Source organism: Peromyscus leucopus, chromosome 3 (assembly GCF_004664715.2).
Source record: "Peromyscus leucopus breed LL Stock chromosome 3, UCI_PerLeu_2.1, whole genome shotgun sequence".
Taxonomy (NCBI): domain Eukaryota; kingdom Metazoa; phylum Chordata; class Mammalia; order Rodentia; family Cricetidae; genus Peromyscus; species Peromyscus leucopus.
Window position 1 is genome coordinate 117,066,539 of NC_051065.1, and position 15,599 is coordinate 117,082,137.

Consider the following 15,599-nt stretch of genomic DNA (forward strand, 5'->3'; position numbering starts at 1 on the left):
TGTGTCCACTTCTCTTAGCTCTGGGACCGTATCTTGTGCAGGCCTGTGCAGGCCCTGTGCATGCTGCCACAGTCTCCAAGTTCATATGTGCACCACTCTGGCTGTGTTTAGAGACCTTAATCCCCTCTGGCTCATATACTCTTTCTGTTTCTTCTTCTGCAGAGTTCCCTGAGCCCTGAGGAGAGAAATTTAATAGAGACATCCCATTTAGGGCTGAGTGTTCCAAAGTCTCCCACTCTCTGCATATAGTCTGGCTGTGGGTCTCTGATTTGTTGTCCCCTGCTGCAGGAGGAAGAGCCTCTGATAATGGCTGAGCAAGGCACTGACTGATCTATGAGTGTTGTAGACTATCACTGGGGGTGATATGTGTCCGTCCTGCACATGTGCATCTCTTCTGTTAACATTTGAGGCACCAGTTTGCACTTTTGTAAAAGAGCATTTATTTGGTTTTTGTCCTTTGGATTACATACAGATTTAAAACAGGTTTGCTGTTTGCTTTGTCGTTAACTCTGATTGTTCTCATGTGACGGAAAGAATGGGTTCTTCTTTTTGTTACTTTGTTCTTTACTCAGTGAACTTTATTGTTCCTGGGTTTTCTGTTCCTTTATTGGTTGAGAAAATGTCTGCATTTTTGTTAATTATTGGGGTAAGCATTTGTTAACTGGATAAATACTAATATTTTAAAGATTACATTATACTACACATAGTCTCCAGTCGGCATGTATGTATGTATGTATGTATATTCACCTGGTGTCTGTGGAGATTTGAAGAGGGTCTGATCCCTTGGAATTGGAGTTCCAGGTGGTGGTTGTGAACCATCATGTGGGTGCTGGACCAAACCCAGGTCCTCTGTAAGAGCAGCAAGTGCAGCCCATTGAGTCTATTCATTAAAATGTGCTTATTTTCTTCTCTCTCCTTTTCAGAGTATAATTAATTGAGAATTGGTATAATCTGGTACTTACTCCTCCTTACATTATTCCCTCACCTTGGCTTGTGATGATAGGGGTTGGTATGATAAAATCACAATTTAGATTACTATGGGCACTCAGATGATTAACTTGGTTAAAGGCTTTGACATACTGTTGGTTGATTTAGGGATGTGGACTGAGACAAACATTAATGTACTCACAACCTTGGCTTTTTGCCAATATTGAAAGAGGCTCATTGTTCATTTACTGCTAAGCCTTGGTATAGAAATAACATAGTGCTTCAAGTAAAGATAATGTTATTAGACTTCCGTTTCTGAATTGTGTGAGATAATTCAGTAGGAGCCTATTCAGCTTTTATTTGAGACAGCATCATGTAGGGAGCAAGTAAAATTGTGAGTGTGTTTGACATAATGACCCATGGGAGTGGCAGAGCCTTCCTCTGGGGAATGTTGACTGCAGAAAATGTGCACTTTAGCTTTCTCCCTTGGATGTTTATGTCCTGAAGATGGGCTCTCCTACAGAGACTTCCTCCTGAGGTTAGCTGTAAATAATAAACATACTAAGCTTTCTGGGCGCTATAGCTTCTTTAGCCTAGACATCCCACCCTAGCTTTCTGTGTTGATGTGTCTGTGTTAACTTCATTCTCTCATTACCCTCAGTCAAGGTTCTGGTACCTTGCAAGGATGCACTAGCGTCTTACTGTTGTCTCACTGCGTTTCTCTGGCTGCTCTGGAACTCACAGATCCATCTGCCTTTCTCCCAAGAGCTGATTTTAAAGTTGTGACCCACCACATCTAGCTTTTCTTCAGTTTTTGATGATAGATATTTAAGTTAGGTTCCATTAAATAGTTTGTCAGACTGAGTGAAAAAGAAAGACATTCTAAAACTGCATGCTACACATAAAAGTAAATGACTCTTTGGATCTTTTTTTTTTTTTTTTTTTGTAAGAATATATAAAAAGTACTGCAAGTATATAATTTCCACCCCTCATTCTGTGGCCCCACTCTCAAATTTATGACCTTTTAAATTACGTGTGTTTATAAGTATATACAGCATACTGAGTTGAGTGTTTCTCTGTATTTGTGTTTAGGGCTAATTTATCAGGGGGCTTATCCCTGGAGATTGATTTTTCTCTTTCTGCATCCATTTATTGCTGTAACATAAAATAGTGTTATGTATGTGTGCTTACCATATGCATACAGTAGTTACCTTAAGGCCAGAACCCAGGTCCTCTGCAAGAACAATAAGTGCTCTTAACCCTGGGGCCTTCTCTCTATGTCCTGTTCACCCATAGCTCTTCATCTGGGAGAAGGATCTTGTGTGATTTCCCCACCCATGTAGGCATATAAATGATGTTGTCATTATGCAGGTCTTGTTTGAACAGCAGTATTGTTAGGACTTAATGGTACAGCTTCCCTGTTGTGTCTAGAAGACACTGTTCAGCAGCAGGCATCTTGGTTCTCTGGCTCATGAAATCTTTCCACCCCCTCTTTGCAATGTTCTTGAGCCTTAGGTATAAGGGTTGTACTGAAGATGTGTCAGTTGTGGATTTTTGTGATTTGAATATTTGTGGGTTTCTGTAATGGTTTCCATCTGCTGTAAAAAAGAAACTTCTTTGATGAGGGGTGAGCTACATTTACTTGTGAATATAAAGATAAATACTTAGAGTGCATTTAGAAATTATGCTGGTTTAGGAACATGGCAATAGAAGGTTCTCATCAAGGGTCCATAACTTTGGATCAGCTATGAGTAATTGACTAGGTTTATAGTAACAAGCATGAATTCCTTCCTATTTAGCCAGCCTTCAGTCCAGTTACACAGCTGTTGGTTAGTCCCAAGGTAAAAGTACCATTATTCAGCCATTGGAGATTACTTGCTGGGCCAGTTATTGTGGTTTGCAGGATTTACAGCTAGGTAGGACCACTGACTGCTGCCCTCCCTTGGCAGTTTGCATAGCACTTTTGGATACTGCTAGTCCTCAGGAAGAAGGCGGCTTCCAGGTCAGTTCTATCCTATTCTTCCAAGTCTTGTGTCTGGAGTTTGTGTGATAGCTCCAGCAATAAAGTGTCTTACCTTCCAAGGGCAATATCTTATATTGATGCCTGAACAACTCAAATGAGGGTTTTTTGTGCTTGGAGAACATTATCACTCTGTTACTGCATTTAAACTGTGTGTATGTATACACATATATTTATATGATTACATGTAATTGTAAGTAAACAATGATTTTGTCTCTTTCGAGCATTCTTAGTGTTAACTCCTTCTGTATAGCCTTTCCTCTCCTCTCCCGTTAGTCATGTTGTCCCACCCACTTCCACTCTTTCCATTTCCTCCTTCACAGCACCTGTGTCCTCCTGTGCCCCTTTAGAGCTCCTTTTCACCACACTCTGTGGTCCCCTTCTGCTCTCTGGGTTTCTATGGTTATTCCAGTTTATACACTCATGTCCATAAATAAGAGATAACATGTGAAATTTGCCTTTCTCTGTCTGAATTACATTAACTCATTCAGTATTGTTGTATTTTCTAGTTCTATTTATCTTCAAAGGTCATGATTTCACTTTTTTCTTTACAGCCCAAGAGCATTCCATTGTGTGTAGTGGTTGGTGTTTTTGTTTGTTTGTTTTTAAGGTTTTTCAAGACAGGGTTTCTCTGTGTAACAGCTCTGGCTGTTCCGGAACTCACTTTGTATGTAGACCAGGCTGGCCTTGAACTCATAAAGATCCGCCTGACTCTGCCTCCCGAGCGCTGGGATTAAAGGCGTGCACCACCATGCCCAGCCATTGTGTATACTTAGCACATTTTTGTTATTCCATTAATCAGTGGAGGGACATCAGTTGGTTTCCATTTCCTCACTGTTGTTAGCAGAGCTTCAACATGTAGTACTGGTGGAGTAGGATGTTGATGTTGAGTCCTCTGGACATAGCCAAGGAGAGTGGTGTTGCTGAGTCATACAAAGATCTACTTTTAGCTTTTTGAGATTTCTCCACATTGATTTCCATAGAGGCTGCGCCAGTTAGCAGTCCCACCAACATTGAGTGAGTAAGGGTTCCCCATTCCCCACACCTATGCCAGCATTTGTTAGTTGTTTTCTTGACCATAGCCATTCTGACTGGGGTGAGATGAAAACTCAAAGTTGTTTGAATTTGCATTTCCCTTCTTGCTAAGGATATTGAACACATTTAACAAATATTTTTATTTCTTTTGTGAACTCTATTCAGATAGTGGCCCAATTTTAAATTGGGTTGTTTTCTTGATTCTTTAAGTTTTTATTGTGTTGGGTTTTCTTTTCATAGTTCTGGATATTAATTCTCCATCAGATGTATAGCTGACAAAAAAAAATTCTCTCCCACTATCTGGGCTTCCTCTTCACTGTATTGTTTCATTTGCTGTATAGAGGCTTTTTAGTTTGGTCCCATTTATCAATTCTTGGCCTGAATTCTGAGTGAAAGTCCTTAGCTACACCTATATCTTGTAGACACTACTTATGTTTTCTTCTAGTGCTTTTGGCATTTCAGGCTTCACATTGAGGTCATTGTCCATTTGGAACTAATTATGAGCAGGGTAATAGATAATGGGTCTAATTTCATTCTTTCATACGTGGGCATCCAGTTTCCCGGGATCATTTATTGAAGATGCTGTCTTTCTCTTTATTGTGTATTTTTGGGCATCTTTGTCAACTAGGGGATGACTGTAATTGTATGAACACATTTGGGTGTTTTGCCCCATTGATCTACATGTCTATTAGTATTATTTTGGTGTTTTCTAATAGGATGTCTGCTTAGCTTTTTATTTAGGTTGTGTCTTTGCTGTACTTTGATTGTTTTGTGGGTTTTGTTTCTGGATATGTCAGGTAAATGCTGCACCTTTTTATTTTACATTCTTTGGCAGAATACTCGTCACTTTTAGAGCTTTGGATTTAAATCAGAAAACATTTGTTTTATTATGAACATTTCCTAAATCTTACACTGGCATAAGAATGCAAAAATAGTGTTTGTGCTAAGAATGTGAGATTTACCAAGTGTGGTATCACATGCCTTTAATTCTGGAACTAGACAGGCAGAAGCAGGCAGATACCTGAGTTCTAGGTCAGCCTGGTCTACAGAAGTAAGACCTTGCCTCTTTAAAAAAAGGGGGGGGGAGTGATCTATAAGTTTAGTTTATCCAGCGAGAAACATGTGATTTCTGTCAAATGTGTGTGGTACAGCAAAAATGGTACACACTAGCTGCATTGCTGTAGGGTAGACTATTGTGTGAAAATGAAGACCTTGTGAATGAATATTGTATGTGAATCTGAGGCTTTGCAGTTCTCTTCATAAACCACACAAGTAGATGTTAATGGAAAACACTGAAATCCAAAGATGTACATTTTCTCAGTGTTTGTCACATCTAGTACTTACAACATGACACTTAGCTGTAATTCTGATGGTTGCTAATAATTTTTTGAGTCAAATCCTTTTTTAAAATTTATTTACTTTATAAGAATGATTGTTTTGCTTACATTTATGTCTTTATGTACCCCCTGTGTGCCTGGTTCCTGGGATGATGTCAGATTCCCCTGCGATTAGAGTTACAGAAATTGTGAGCTGCTATGTTATGTGGGTCCTAGGAATCAAACCTGAGTCCTCTGGAGAGGAACCAGTACTCTAAACTGCTGAGCCATCTTTCTGGTTTTCTCAAAACTCTTTGTAAAATGATTATTGTCTTTTTTATTTGCTGTGATTATTCTCTATCCAGTAACAAAGTCGTTTATGATGTTCAGTAAAATGTTTGGGTGCAAAAGAATGCTTGAGAAAACATTCTGTTTGTAAATAAACTGACAGTTATTATTTGTTACCTCTCTGGTAAAGTTGAAATTGAGCAGTCAGCATGTAGAACACTGCACTACATTTTCTCCAGCATGGGTTTTGACATGGTTCTCAGTGTTCTTTTATATTGCTCAGTGGCTCCTACATTCCTTTTTTGGCTTGACACAGCACAGGACTCCATAAAGCTCATTGTGGAGCACCGCTCCTAGTTTCTTACACTGAGGACTCAAACTATACAATTATTCCTTTGCAGTATCCCTTTTACTATTCAGCGACTATGTGAATTGCTAACAGATCCAAGAAGAAATTATACAGGAACAGACAAGTTTCTCCGAGGAGTAGAAAAGGTATGTATTCTATCACACAAAGTAAAGTGAAACCTAGTAGGTTCCAGAAAAGACAATGGCATGAGTTGTTTCGTAGACTGTCTACTGAGTTATTTTGCTTTCTAAATTGCATTCTATGTTTCTGAGAGAAATTCATAAGCAGAGGCAGAAAGAAGGCCCAAGAGGTCCGAGGCAACCATTATTTTAAGTTTGAGGAAAGCTGCTTATTCAGTTTTATTTAATTTATTGGGTTTTTTTTTTTTTTGGTGGGGGGAGGTTTCTTTTTTGAGACAGGGTTTCTCTGTATGTAGCCCTGGCTGACCTGGAACTCAACTCTGTAGTCCAGGCTGGCTTCAAACCTAGAGATGTGCCCCTGCCTCCCAAGTGTTGGAATTAAAGGTGTGTATCACCACTACCTGGCTTGTTTTGTTTTATATTTTATAAACGTTTGCTTTGTTAAGCATTAAAACAAACAAACAAACAAACAAACAAACAAAAAAGCCCACCAGAAAGACGTAAGTGTTAGCAGTATGTTATAAATGTCATTGTGGAATTTTGAATTCTGGAATTCAGAGGCACACAACCTTAGAAACTTGTGTGTAAAAGCATTTTAGTGATATATTGAGTAGAAAGATCTAGTTCACATTATGAGTGGCAGGGTACTGCTACGATGATGATGATGATGATGATGATGATGATGATGATGGAAATAACACAAAGATGTCAAAGTGTTTGAATGATCAAAACATTAAATCACTGGATGGAGTAATTGGATCAACTGAATTTGGACAGATGACTAATTCTCATCTGGTAGTTGATCCTAAAACATAGTTGACATTAGAATTTTTTGTTTCAAAAAAATCATTTCTTTTACTCTGGGAACGGGAATCTCAGCCCATTAACTTTGGGATTTCCGGTAGTTCTTGGGTTATCAGACTCATACATTTTGTTAATCCTTTCTGTTGCCTATTGAATGAGATTCTGAAGAGCAGAATATGCTGCAGGGTTCATCGGTACTTCAACTTGGGGACCTTTAGTAATTGTGTCTGGGATGCTTTTGATGAACAGATAGGATATCAGTGGTACCTTTGCCACCTCCATGCTGCCGTGTTTTACAGTGTGTGAGCCAAGGATTTAAACATCATCTAGGTGATAGGGATGTGAGGGGACCTTAAAATACTCTGCTGGGATAATTTCCAAAGGAGGGCGTTTGAGTATTGCTTTATAGATAAGGAAATTCATCACTCTTGTACTAAATACTTAAATTTCAAGATAGTTTTAGAAGAGAGACTGGGGATTTGGCTCCCAAAGGCATCACATTTGTGGGGGGCGCCACACCAGTGTGAGGACCAGAGTTTGGGTCCCTAGATCCAACATAAGTGCTGGTGGATGTGCTGGCCTGCTTGTAATGAATCCCAGCTTTGACAGGGATCCACAGAGCAAGCTGACTATCGAGCTCTAGGTTTAATTGAGAGATCCTGTCTCGTTGAATGAGGTGGAAGACCGTTGGGGCCTCCATGTGTAAGTGCATGCATGTGCTTGTGCATGCACAGGAAGATGGAAAATAAAATGGCCTGTACTTTTACATACACTGCACATTGTCTGAGTTCCAAAGTATGCTTTAAAAAAAAACCTAGTAAGAAGAAATTAAAAAATGACCCAACATGCTCATAGTATAGCTTGGTGAGTTTCCAGGAGTCATAATGCCATTTATCTGATTGAAATTATAAGAAAAGAAAATACTTCAGCCTTGTGTGGTAGTACAAGCCTTTAATCCAGCATCTGGGAGTCAGAGACAAGTCCATCTCTTGAGTTCTTGGCCAGCCTGGTCTACATAGTGAATTCCAGGCCAGCTAAGGCTTTAAAAGGGGTGGGAGTGGAAGTAGGGATCAGGCCCTGTGAGGTGGCTCAGCCCATCAGAGTACCTGTCTCCCAGGCCTGATCCTGAGACCTGTGTGGTGGAGGGTTCTGCCGCCTTGAACTCAAGAGACACAGGGCATGCAAGGTAAATGGTAAAGCAAGCCGTGAGTGTGCAGTGAGACCTCTTGAAGTCATTTTTTTTTAGAAATTTTTTTTAATGTATTTATTTATTTATTATGTATGCAGTGTCCCAGCATGTATGCCTTCATGCCAGAAGAGGGCACCAGATCTCATCCTAGATGGTTGTGAGCCACCATGTGGTTGCTGGGAATTGAACTCAGGGCCTCTGGAAGAGCAGCCGATGCTCTTAACCTCTGAGCCATCTCTCCAGCCCCTTGAAGTCCTTCTTGCTGCTCATAGTTTCCTGGTTTTTGTTGTTGTTTTTGTTTGTAACCAGTTGCTTTTAGTTAGACTAGATGGAGGCTTAATTTGAGAGTTTCAGACAAGTTGTTCAACTGTTACTGTGCTTTGCTTTCACTCATTGAGTCACTACTTTTGTTATTTCAGAATGTGATGGTTGTTAGCTGTGTGTGTCCTTCTTCAGAGTAAGTATAGAGATTTTTCTAATTATTTTAAAATGTGCATTAAAATGTGTAGTGTGCATTTATTTTATATGTAACTAAATATACTTCAGTACATGTGAAATCTACCACCTGGTCCCTGAGGTGGAATGTTGCCAAAATACTGCTCAAGTGTTTCCAGTAGAGAGATTTGTACTAAAGAGACTGATCATTTACTACACTTCTGGCCACCTAGATGATTTTCTAGAGGTGGCTGTTAGGTTTGGAATAAGATACTTCATGGTATTCTCCATGATGGACAGGTATTGTTAGTTGTCAGGATTCCTATGCCAAATTAAGGACTTGGTTCCAGGCATGTGTTCAGCCATGGCGCCATTAGCAATTAGGCCACCTGCATAATTCTTTGTTGTGGGTGGATGTCCTGGAAATTGCACGCACACTCACAGAGAGACTTGAGTGCCCAGGAGTGTGTGAAGGTTGGGGACAAGAGGCCTAAGATCCATTGGCTTAATCTTAATTGCCATTTATTTCTTAGACAATTTTGTTTTTAGAGTTCATGACTTTGTCTTGCTAAGTCAGATACTGAGATAATCCCTTGATGCTTCTTGGTAGAAAAACAAAAAATAAAAGTATGCAAAATTGATTTCCTTTTGAATTAAATGTTTTGCTTTTCTGATGAAGATGAAGTTACCTGGAGAACATTCCAGGAGATTCAAAAGCAAGTGTCATTGACTAATAGTTTGTTTACCCGCCCCCATACTTGTGTGTGCATGTTAATTTCCCATTATCTGTGTTTGAATTTGATAGCCCCAGCTTTTTGTTTAGTTTTTTTTTTTTAAAGACCCAGATTCTTCTTTTTAACGTGTTTATTTTGCTTCCTATGTGTTGAGTGTTTTTGCCTGAATGTATGTATACCTTGTGCATGCCATGTAGTTCAGAAGCAGGCATCAGTTCTTCTGGAATTGGAGTTATAGGTGATTATGAGTCACTGTGAGGATTCTGGGAACAGAACACAAGTCATCTGAAAGAGCAAGCAGCTTGTACTCTTGCCTGTTGAACTGTTTCTCCAGTCTTACACCCAGTTATTATCAAAATTAAAGAAGTGAGCCATTCGTAACCCCTCCCTTCCTTTGTGTCTTCCTTTATTGCATTATTTTATTTTTTTATTTTGAGACAGGATCTTACTCTGTGGCCCTAGCTGACCTGGAACTTGTTATGTAGTCCATGCTGACCTTGAGCTCAGAGCTTTACTTACCTCTGCCTCCTAGTGTTGGGATTAAAGTCATGTGCTACCATGCCCAGCTGAAGTGTTTTCTTTTATTACAGGAAGAACAGTTCTAATAGTTTAAACCGAATGAATGGTGTTATGTTTCCTGGAAACTCACCAAACTATACTGACAGGTAAGAATATTGTGTGTATGTGGGTTTTTGTTTTTGTTTTTTTTTAACCATCTAGGGTGTTTGAGTTAGCAAGCTAACTTTTTTTTAATGGGACATTTTATGGGGAAGATACAAGATCTATGTTGTAGGTTATACCGGGCTACATTTGCTAATTAGGGCATGGATCTGAAAGCCAGAATTAGTGCAAATACTTGTGATATGTACTTTAAAGGGGTGATAAATATATAATTTTTCCTAAAAGTAGAAAATGATATTGGTTTATCTCATTATAGGTCTAATATAAATGGGCCTGGAACACCCAGGCCACTTAATCGACCAAAGCTTTCTTTGTCAGCCTCCTTGACAACAAATGGTTTGCCTGAGAGCACAGATAGCAAAGAGTCAGACCTACAGCCAAGTGAAGAAAAAGTCCACAGGTTTGTGTGTTTTATATTTAAAGAGAGACAGAAAGAAGCGCATAGAAATTTAACATCTGTTAATGGCTTTTAGCACTATTTTCTATTCACAAGGTACATGGACCTTTCTGTATTTATGGGTTCCATCTCTGGGTTTGGTAGATTCAACCAGTAAAAGATGAAAACTAATTGAGGAAGAAAATTGCTTTTGTACTGGTTATGTACAGACTTTGTCCCCTGTGCCCATAGTATTTACTTGCATTAGGTAGGTGTTGTTATGTCACTTAGCAGTGATGTAAAATAGAAGGGAGGCTCTGCAAATACTGAGCCTTGTATATATAGACTCGGAGCTCTTCAGATTTTGGTGCCCTGGGATACTGGAACTTCCATGGGTCCTGTGGGATGTGACCCATTTACTGTTCTGAGGGTCAGACCAGGCCTTGATGTAGCTGTAGGAGCTATGCGTTCTGTGTTAGTACAGCTGAAGGTGAATGTAGACAAGATTTTCTAGAATTTCTCAGAAAGGTTGAACTTGCCAAGTAGGTTCCAATAGGAATATCCATGAACCGGTTCAGATTGCTTTGGGATTGTTCTGTGTTTTCTCAGCGCGGGTACTTGCAGTTAATTTGACAGTGCAGTCTCTTAAGGATTCAGTTTACAGATGAGAATGTAGATCATGAGGAAAATAATTGTATTAATAACACTTCAAAAACCATCAGCAGTGATTCTCCAGGATCCGAATCCGAGGTTTCCTCACTGAGCCCTGTTAAAAATAAACATCCAGATGAAGATGCTGTGGAGGCCGAGGAGCATGAGGTGAAAAGACTGCGGTTTGACAAGGAAGGTGAAGTCCGAGAGACAGCCAGCCAGACGGTGTGCAGTGACGGCTCGGGCAGAGCGCAGGAAGCTGAAGCATCGTCGTCCCCTCCGGAGCAGGACAGGGAGAGTCGCAGCAGGCGGCACTGCACAGAGGAGGAGGAAGAGGAGGAGGACGAGGAGGAAGAGGAGGAGGAAGGTGAGAGAGGAGAGTCCGTGAGTGTGCACACAGCGGTGCTCCTCACCATGCTGGTACAGGGCTCTGGTCACACCTGAGTGTGGTTGCTAACGAACCGTAGATAACAGAATTCATGGAACATAGCTGGGTGTCTTTTGAAAATCAAATTTAACTACAACATTTGCTTATTTTTAGAATCTTTTATGACACCAAGAGAAATCGTCTCAGAAAGGAAAAATCAAGAAAAAGAATCTGAAGACACCTTAACTGTGAATGAAGAGCCTTCAGAGGAGGGTACTCACATGGAGGACTCGGACCGGTCTCCAGCTCAGAGAGATCCTCCCCCAGAAAGGAGGGACAGCGCGGGGGCTGTGAGGAGTGGTTCTGACTGCCTGGAGACAGAAGAGCCGGGAGGGCCCAGGAAAGCTGGAGAAGGTGTCTCGGGGTCACCCATGGAGAACGACGATGATGAAACCACAGACGTCACAGACGAACCCATGGAGCAAGACTTAACGACTTAGAAACACTTAGAGGCAGTATTTTACATACAGTTCTGGTTTTACACTGTATCAAACTTTTAAGTAATAAAGTGGACCTTTAGTTTTACAAGAGAAACAGGCTGTAAAATAAAGAACCTAAGAATAAACCCTGAAAGAGTTGTACGGGGAAGAGCTGTGAATACCGGCTCCTCTAGGTCCCGCTTATTGCTGATTTTCTTGTTTTGTTTGGTTTTTGCTTTTTTTTTTTTTTTTTTTTTCTCCTCTCTTTCTTTTTTGGTGTACTCAAATCAGTGGTTTGTGTATAGATTTTTTTTTTAACTTAGAATTAAAGTTTTTAAACTGGAAGATAATTATAATTTTGAAAACTTTTTAAAGATGATCATATTTGGTTTATACATACACAAGGAAGATTTTTGTCTTGTCTCTAGTGGTTTCCATATTTCAGTCATAGTTTGAACATGTTAACATGTGAATTATAGGGTTTCATGTGGTTTCAGATTTTATTGTTCAACTGTACAATGGAACTTTAAGTCATATATACATATATAGATTATTCTAAGGGGGAATGTTATATTTTTCTGTTTCTATAAGAGATGAATACAGTGAATACTTTTTTATTGGTAATGACTGAGTTCACTTCTTTCAGAAGACATTTTCTTTCTCTTCTGAGTAATTGAGATAAAATCTGGCCCCTGTAAAACCCTGGCAATCTTTAAGTCTGTTGAAATACAAGGTTAAACACATTCCAAGAGATCTGTGCAAACTAAAATTCTTTTGTATACTTCTAAGGTGCCTGAGGGAAAAAAAGATTCATTATTTATGAGAAAATGTGCTTAATGTTGGGAGTTGTGTAGGAGCATTTACTCACTGTTTGGTAGAATGAGTTCTTAGGAGCCTGACAGGAAACCATCTCAGAAGAGCCCACAGGTCCCGTTTCACTTGCTTTTCTGAACATTGTGACATTACACCTTTATTTCTAAATTATTCTGTATGCACATGGCACTGCTGTGAAACAGCACTGTACTGGAAGAATTAGGAGGTCCTTCAGTATGTACCTGAGCTAAAAAGACTAGAGCTCTAGGGGTACACAGAAACCACCATGATTTGTATAACATTTTGAAGTGAATTAATATTTTTGAACATGCTTCTTCGACAGCCAGTGTTATATTTTTCAGATCAACACAAAGCACAAAGTTACTACTCTAAACTCAATATTTTCAAATTCACATATTTAAAGTCATGCAAGCTGCAACTTCCCTGTCAAAATTACTGGCTGCCAAATTTATACCTGTTTCTTCAGCTGTACCTTTTGATATTTAGAATTTTTAAATTTCTGTAAAGTAGATTTTGTAGACTGTAATGTGTTCACTGCCTTTGTGAAGCGGTATAATTGTATAATTTCGTGTGTAAACTGAATGCTTGGGCTTTCAATACAGTATTCATATAAAGCAATAAATATTAATGTTATGAAATATTCGAGTACATTTTTATCAAAATACAAAAGAATTCCTTTTTTAGTTTCAGACACCTGAGATACACAGATGGACTTGTAGTAGCTGGTGCAAACAGTTTCTCACACTGTATCCTAAGCTTTGGGGGATTTGGAGGGAAGCCACAAGTTTGCATTTTGACTACTTAGACATTACTATGACTAAAAATAACAAGATATTTGGCTCCGTTTGTTCATAGAGTAATATACTACTGACTGACGACCTTCAGGTTCACAGCAGCTAGATATAGTTAGGAATCTGTCTAATAAAATTGAGTGTTGATTTACTGCACCCAAGAGGGGTGAAAATCAAATGTAATTTTTAAAACATTTTGGCAAAAATGTTAAAAAAAAATGAAGCGAATTTTGAATGTGACATTCATGTGTAGTGACCTGTTAACTCTATTTTGTTGAGGGATTGCCAGTGAGAGCAGATTTTAACCATTTTAGGTTTAGAAACTTTGAGATTTTCCCTTAGGGTATTTATGAGATTGTTGTCAATAAACCTGTTCTCTAAGCTCCTTTGACTTTTGATAGTCTTTATTTATGGTTCCATGGACCATTTGTAAACAAATCAGTTTGCTGCTGGTTAAAGTTGAAGATTTTAGCATCATGAATGGAGGTCTGTGGTTTTATTTGTAAACTTGCAATTACTATCTTTGCAAGAGAAAATGTATTTCTTTATTAAATAAAGTATAATAATGGTGAATGTACCAAAATGACATCACTCAATTCTGTGAGAGGTCTGCATTTTAATCTATAGTTTAATAGTTTTAATATTTATTAGCTATTCCTATGTTGATCATAGATGAAAGTTGTTGCTGTTTATACAGATACATGTAGGATGCTGGGGAGGGTCTCTAGGGTAGCTGCAGTACTCATCACGTGAAACTATGTTCAGCAGGCTGTAGATGCTTTGGCCCCTTGGAAGCCCATTTCCAGAAGTGTTGTTAGATGCACTTACCATAGGCATTGTGCAAAGAAAGCATCAGTTCTAACATGAACGGAGTCATTTGTATGTTCAAAAGGCGAGTTTTAGGCACATTTCCTTAACGTATGCAGCAGATACGAGAATGATCCAGGAGAATCAAGGCTTTGGTGACTGAAGTAGCTGGCCCTCTGATACTGAACAAACTTACTCATTTCTCCCTTCCCAACCCTGGTGTGTAATTGGGTGATGCCAATGAGGAAAGAGTATACTTGTGACTTGTTTTTGCCATTTTTTTCCCCTTTTAAAAAGGGAACATTTTTGAAAAATGTCTTCAGTTCTGGGAATGTGGCAGAGCAAAAATGAGTAGTGAAAATATATTTTGAGTGTTGGTTCGATTTAATCCATTTACTGTTTGTTACAACTACAGCCTTTTCCGTGTGTGGCCAGAGCAATGGAGTTAGGGAGCTGTAACTATCGGCTTTGGAAAGCTGTCCCAGAAGTCTTGGGTCGTCAGAAAGTCTGGCTGACCTGTTAGAGCATTGAGGACCCAGGGTTTTGTTTTGGCAGTGTAGATAGGCATGTATTTGTGCATTTGTAAAACCAATTTTTCAAATAATGTATGTAATGTACTAGTTTACTTAACGGTACCTGGGCAGAGCCTGAAGCTGCTGCAATGTTTGAATGTGAAAACTGTAATGAGAGGACAGAGATGTACCTGCAGAGCCAAAGCAAATTATTTTGAGTAGTGTTTCAAATTGTCTTCTGAGAAGGACTTCTTAGATCTATTGGTTTTGACAAAATGAAGGTCAGTTCTTGAGTTTTGTGCTGATCGTAAGATGAATGGATGAAAAAGACACCTTGTAATTTCATATGGAATTATGAAAACTAGCTTGACTGGGTTATCGGCCTAACAAGGATGCTAGTATGTATTGGCTAGAATACATATATTTCACATTTAAAAAATAATCCAGACACCAGAATTCTCCTTTATTTCAACTTGGAGCCTAGATCACTTTGCCAAATAAATGTATTATTTTCATAATGCAATAAAATGTAAAATAGAAGAATGTCTTCATGTGTGGAATTACTTTCTTTACTATTCTAGCACACCTGCCCCTTCTCCGTTTTCCCTCAGTTGAAGGTCCACAGGGAGGAAGCTTAATGTATGACCTAAGTACTTGAGAGCTTGAGGGTGCTGGCAGGGAGATTGCAGAGTTGTGTGGACAGTGGGGTCTTCCCAGCCATATGCAGGTTCTCTGTTGGCATGACTTGGCATTGGTTTGCATGCATTGATCTAGGTGTTGGTATCATTGGGAACCCTCACCTTGAGGCACCTGCATGGTAAGTGTAGTTGTCTGGAGAGGGGGGTTACAGCTTGCTTTGTGGCT

The 15,599-nt window shown here is 39.3% G+C and overlaps 1 protein-coding gene across 2 annotated transcripts in view; it reads left to right on the forward strand.

The window, feature by feature from the left end:
* Positions 1–15,275, forward strand: part of Ppp4r2 (protein phosphatase 4 regulatory subunit 2) — a 48,490-nt gene extending 33,215 nt beyond the window's left edge. The window contains exons 4-9 of one of the 2 annotated variants that reach the window (XM_028872709.2): positions 5,988–6,081; positions 8,488–8,525; positions 9,828–9,902; positions 10,175–10,318; positions 11,020–11,312; positions 11,487–15,275. In XM_028872709.2, coding sequence (XP_028728542.1) covers positions 5,988–6,081; positions 8,488–8,525; positions 9,828–9,902; positions 10,175–10,318; positions 11,020–11,312; positions 11,487–11,812 — 970 coding nt within the window. In that variant the 3' untranslated portion in view covers positions 11,813–15,275. Of the gene's footprint in view, positions 1–5,987; positions 6,082–8,487; positions 8,526–9,827; positions 9,903–10,174; positions 10,319–11,016; positions 11,313–11,486 lie in introns of both variants that reach the window. The other variant, XM_037203947.1, reaches the window with a different exon arrangement.
* The last annotated feature ends 324 nt before the right edge of the window (positions 15,276–15,599 follow it).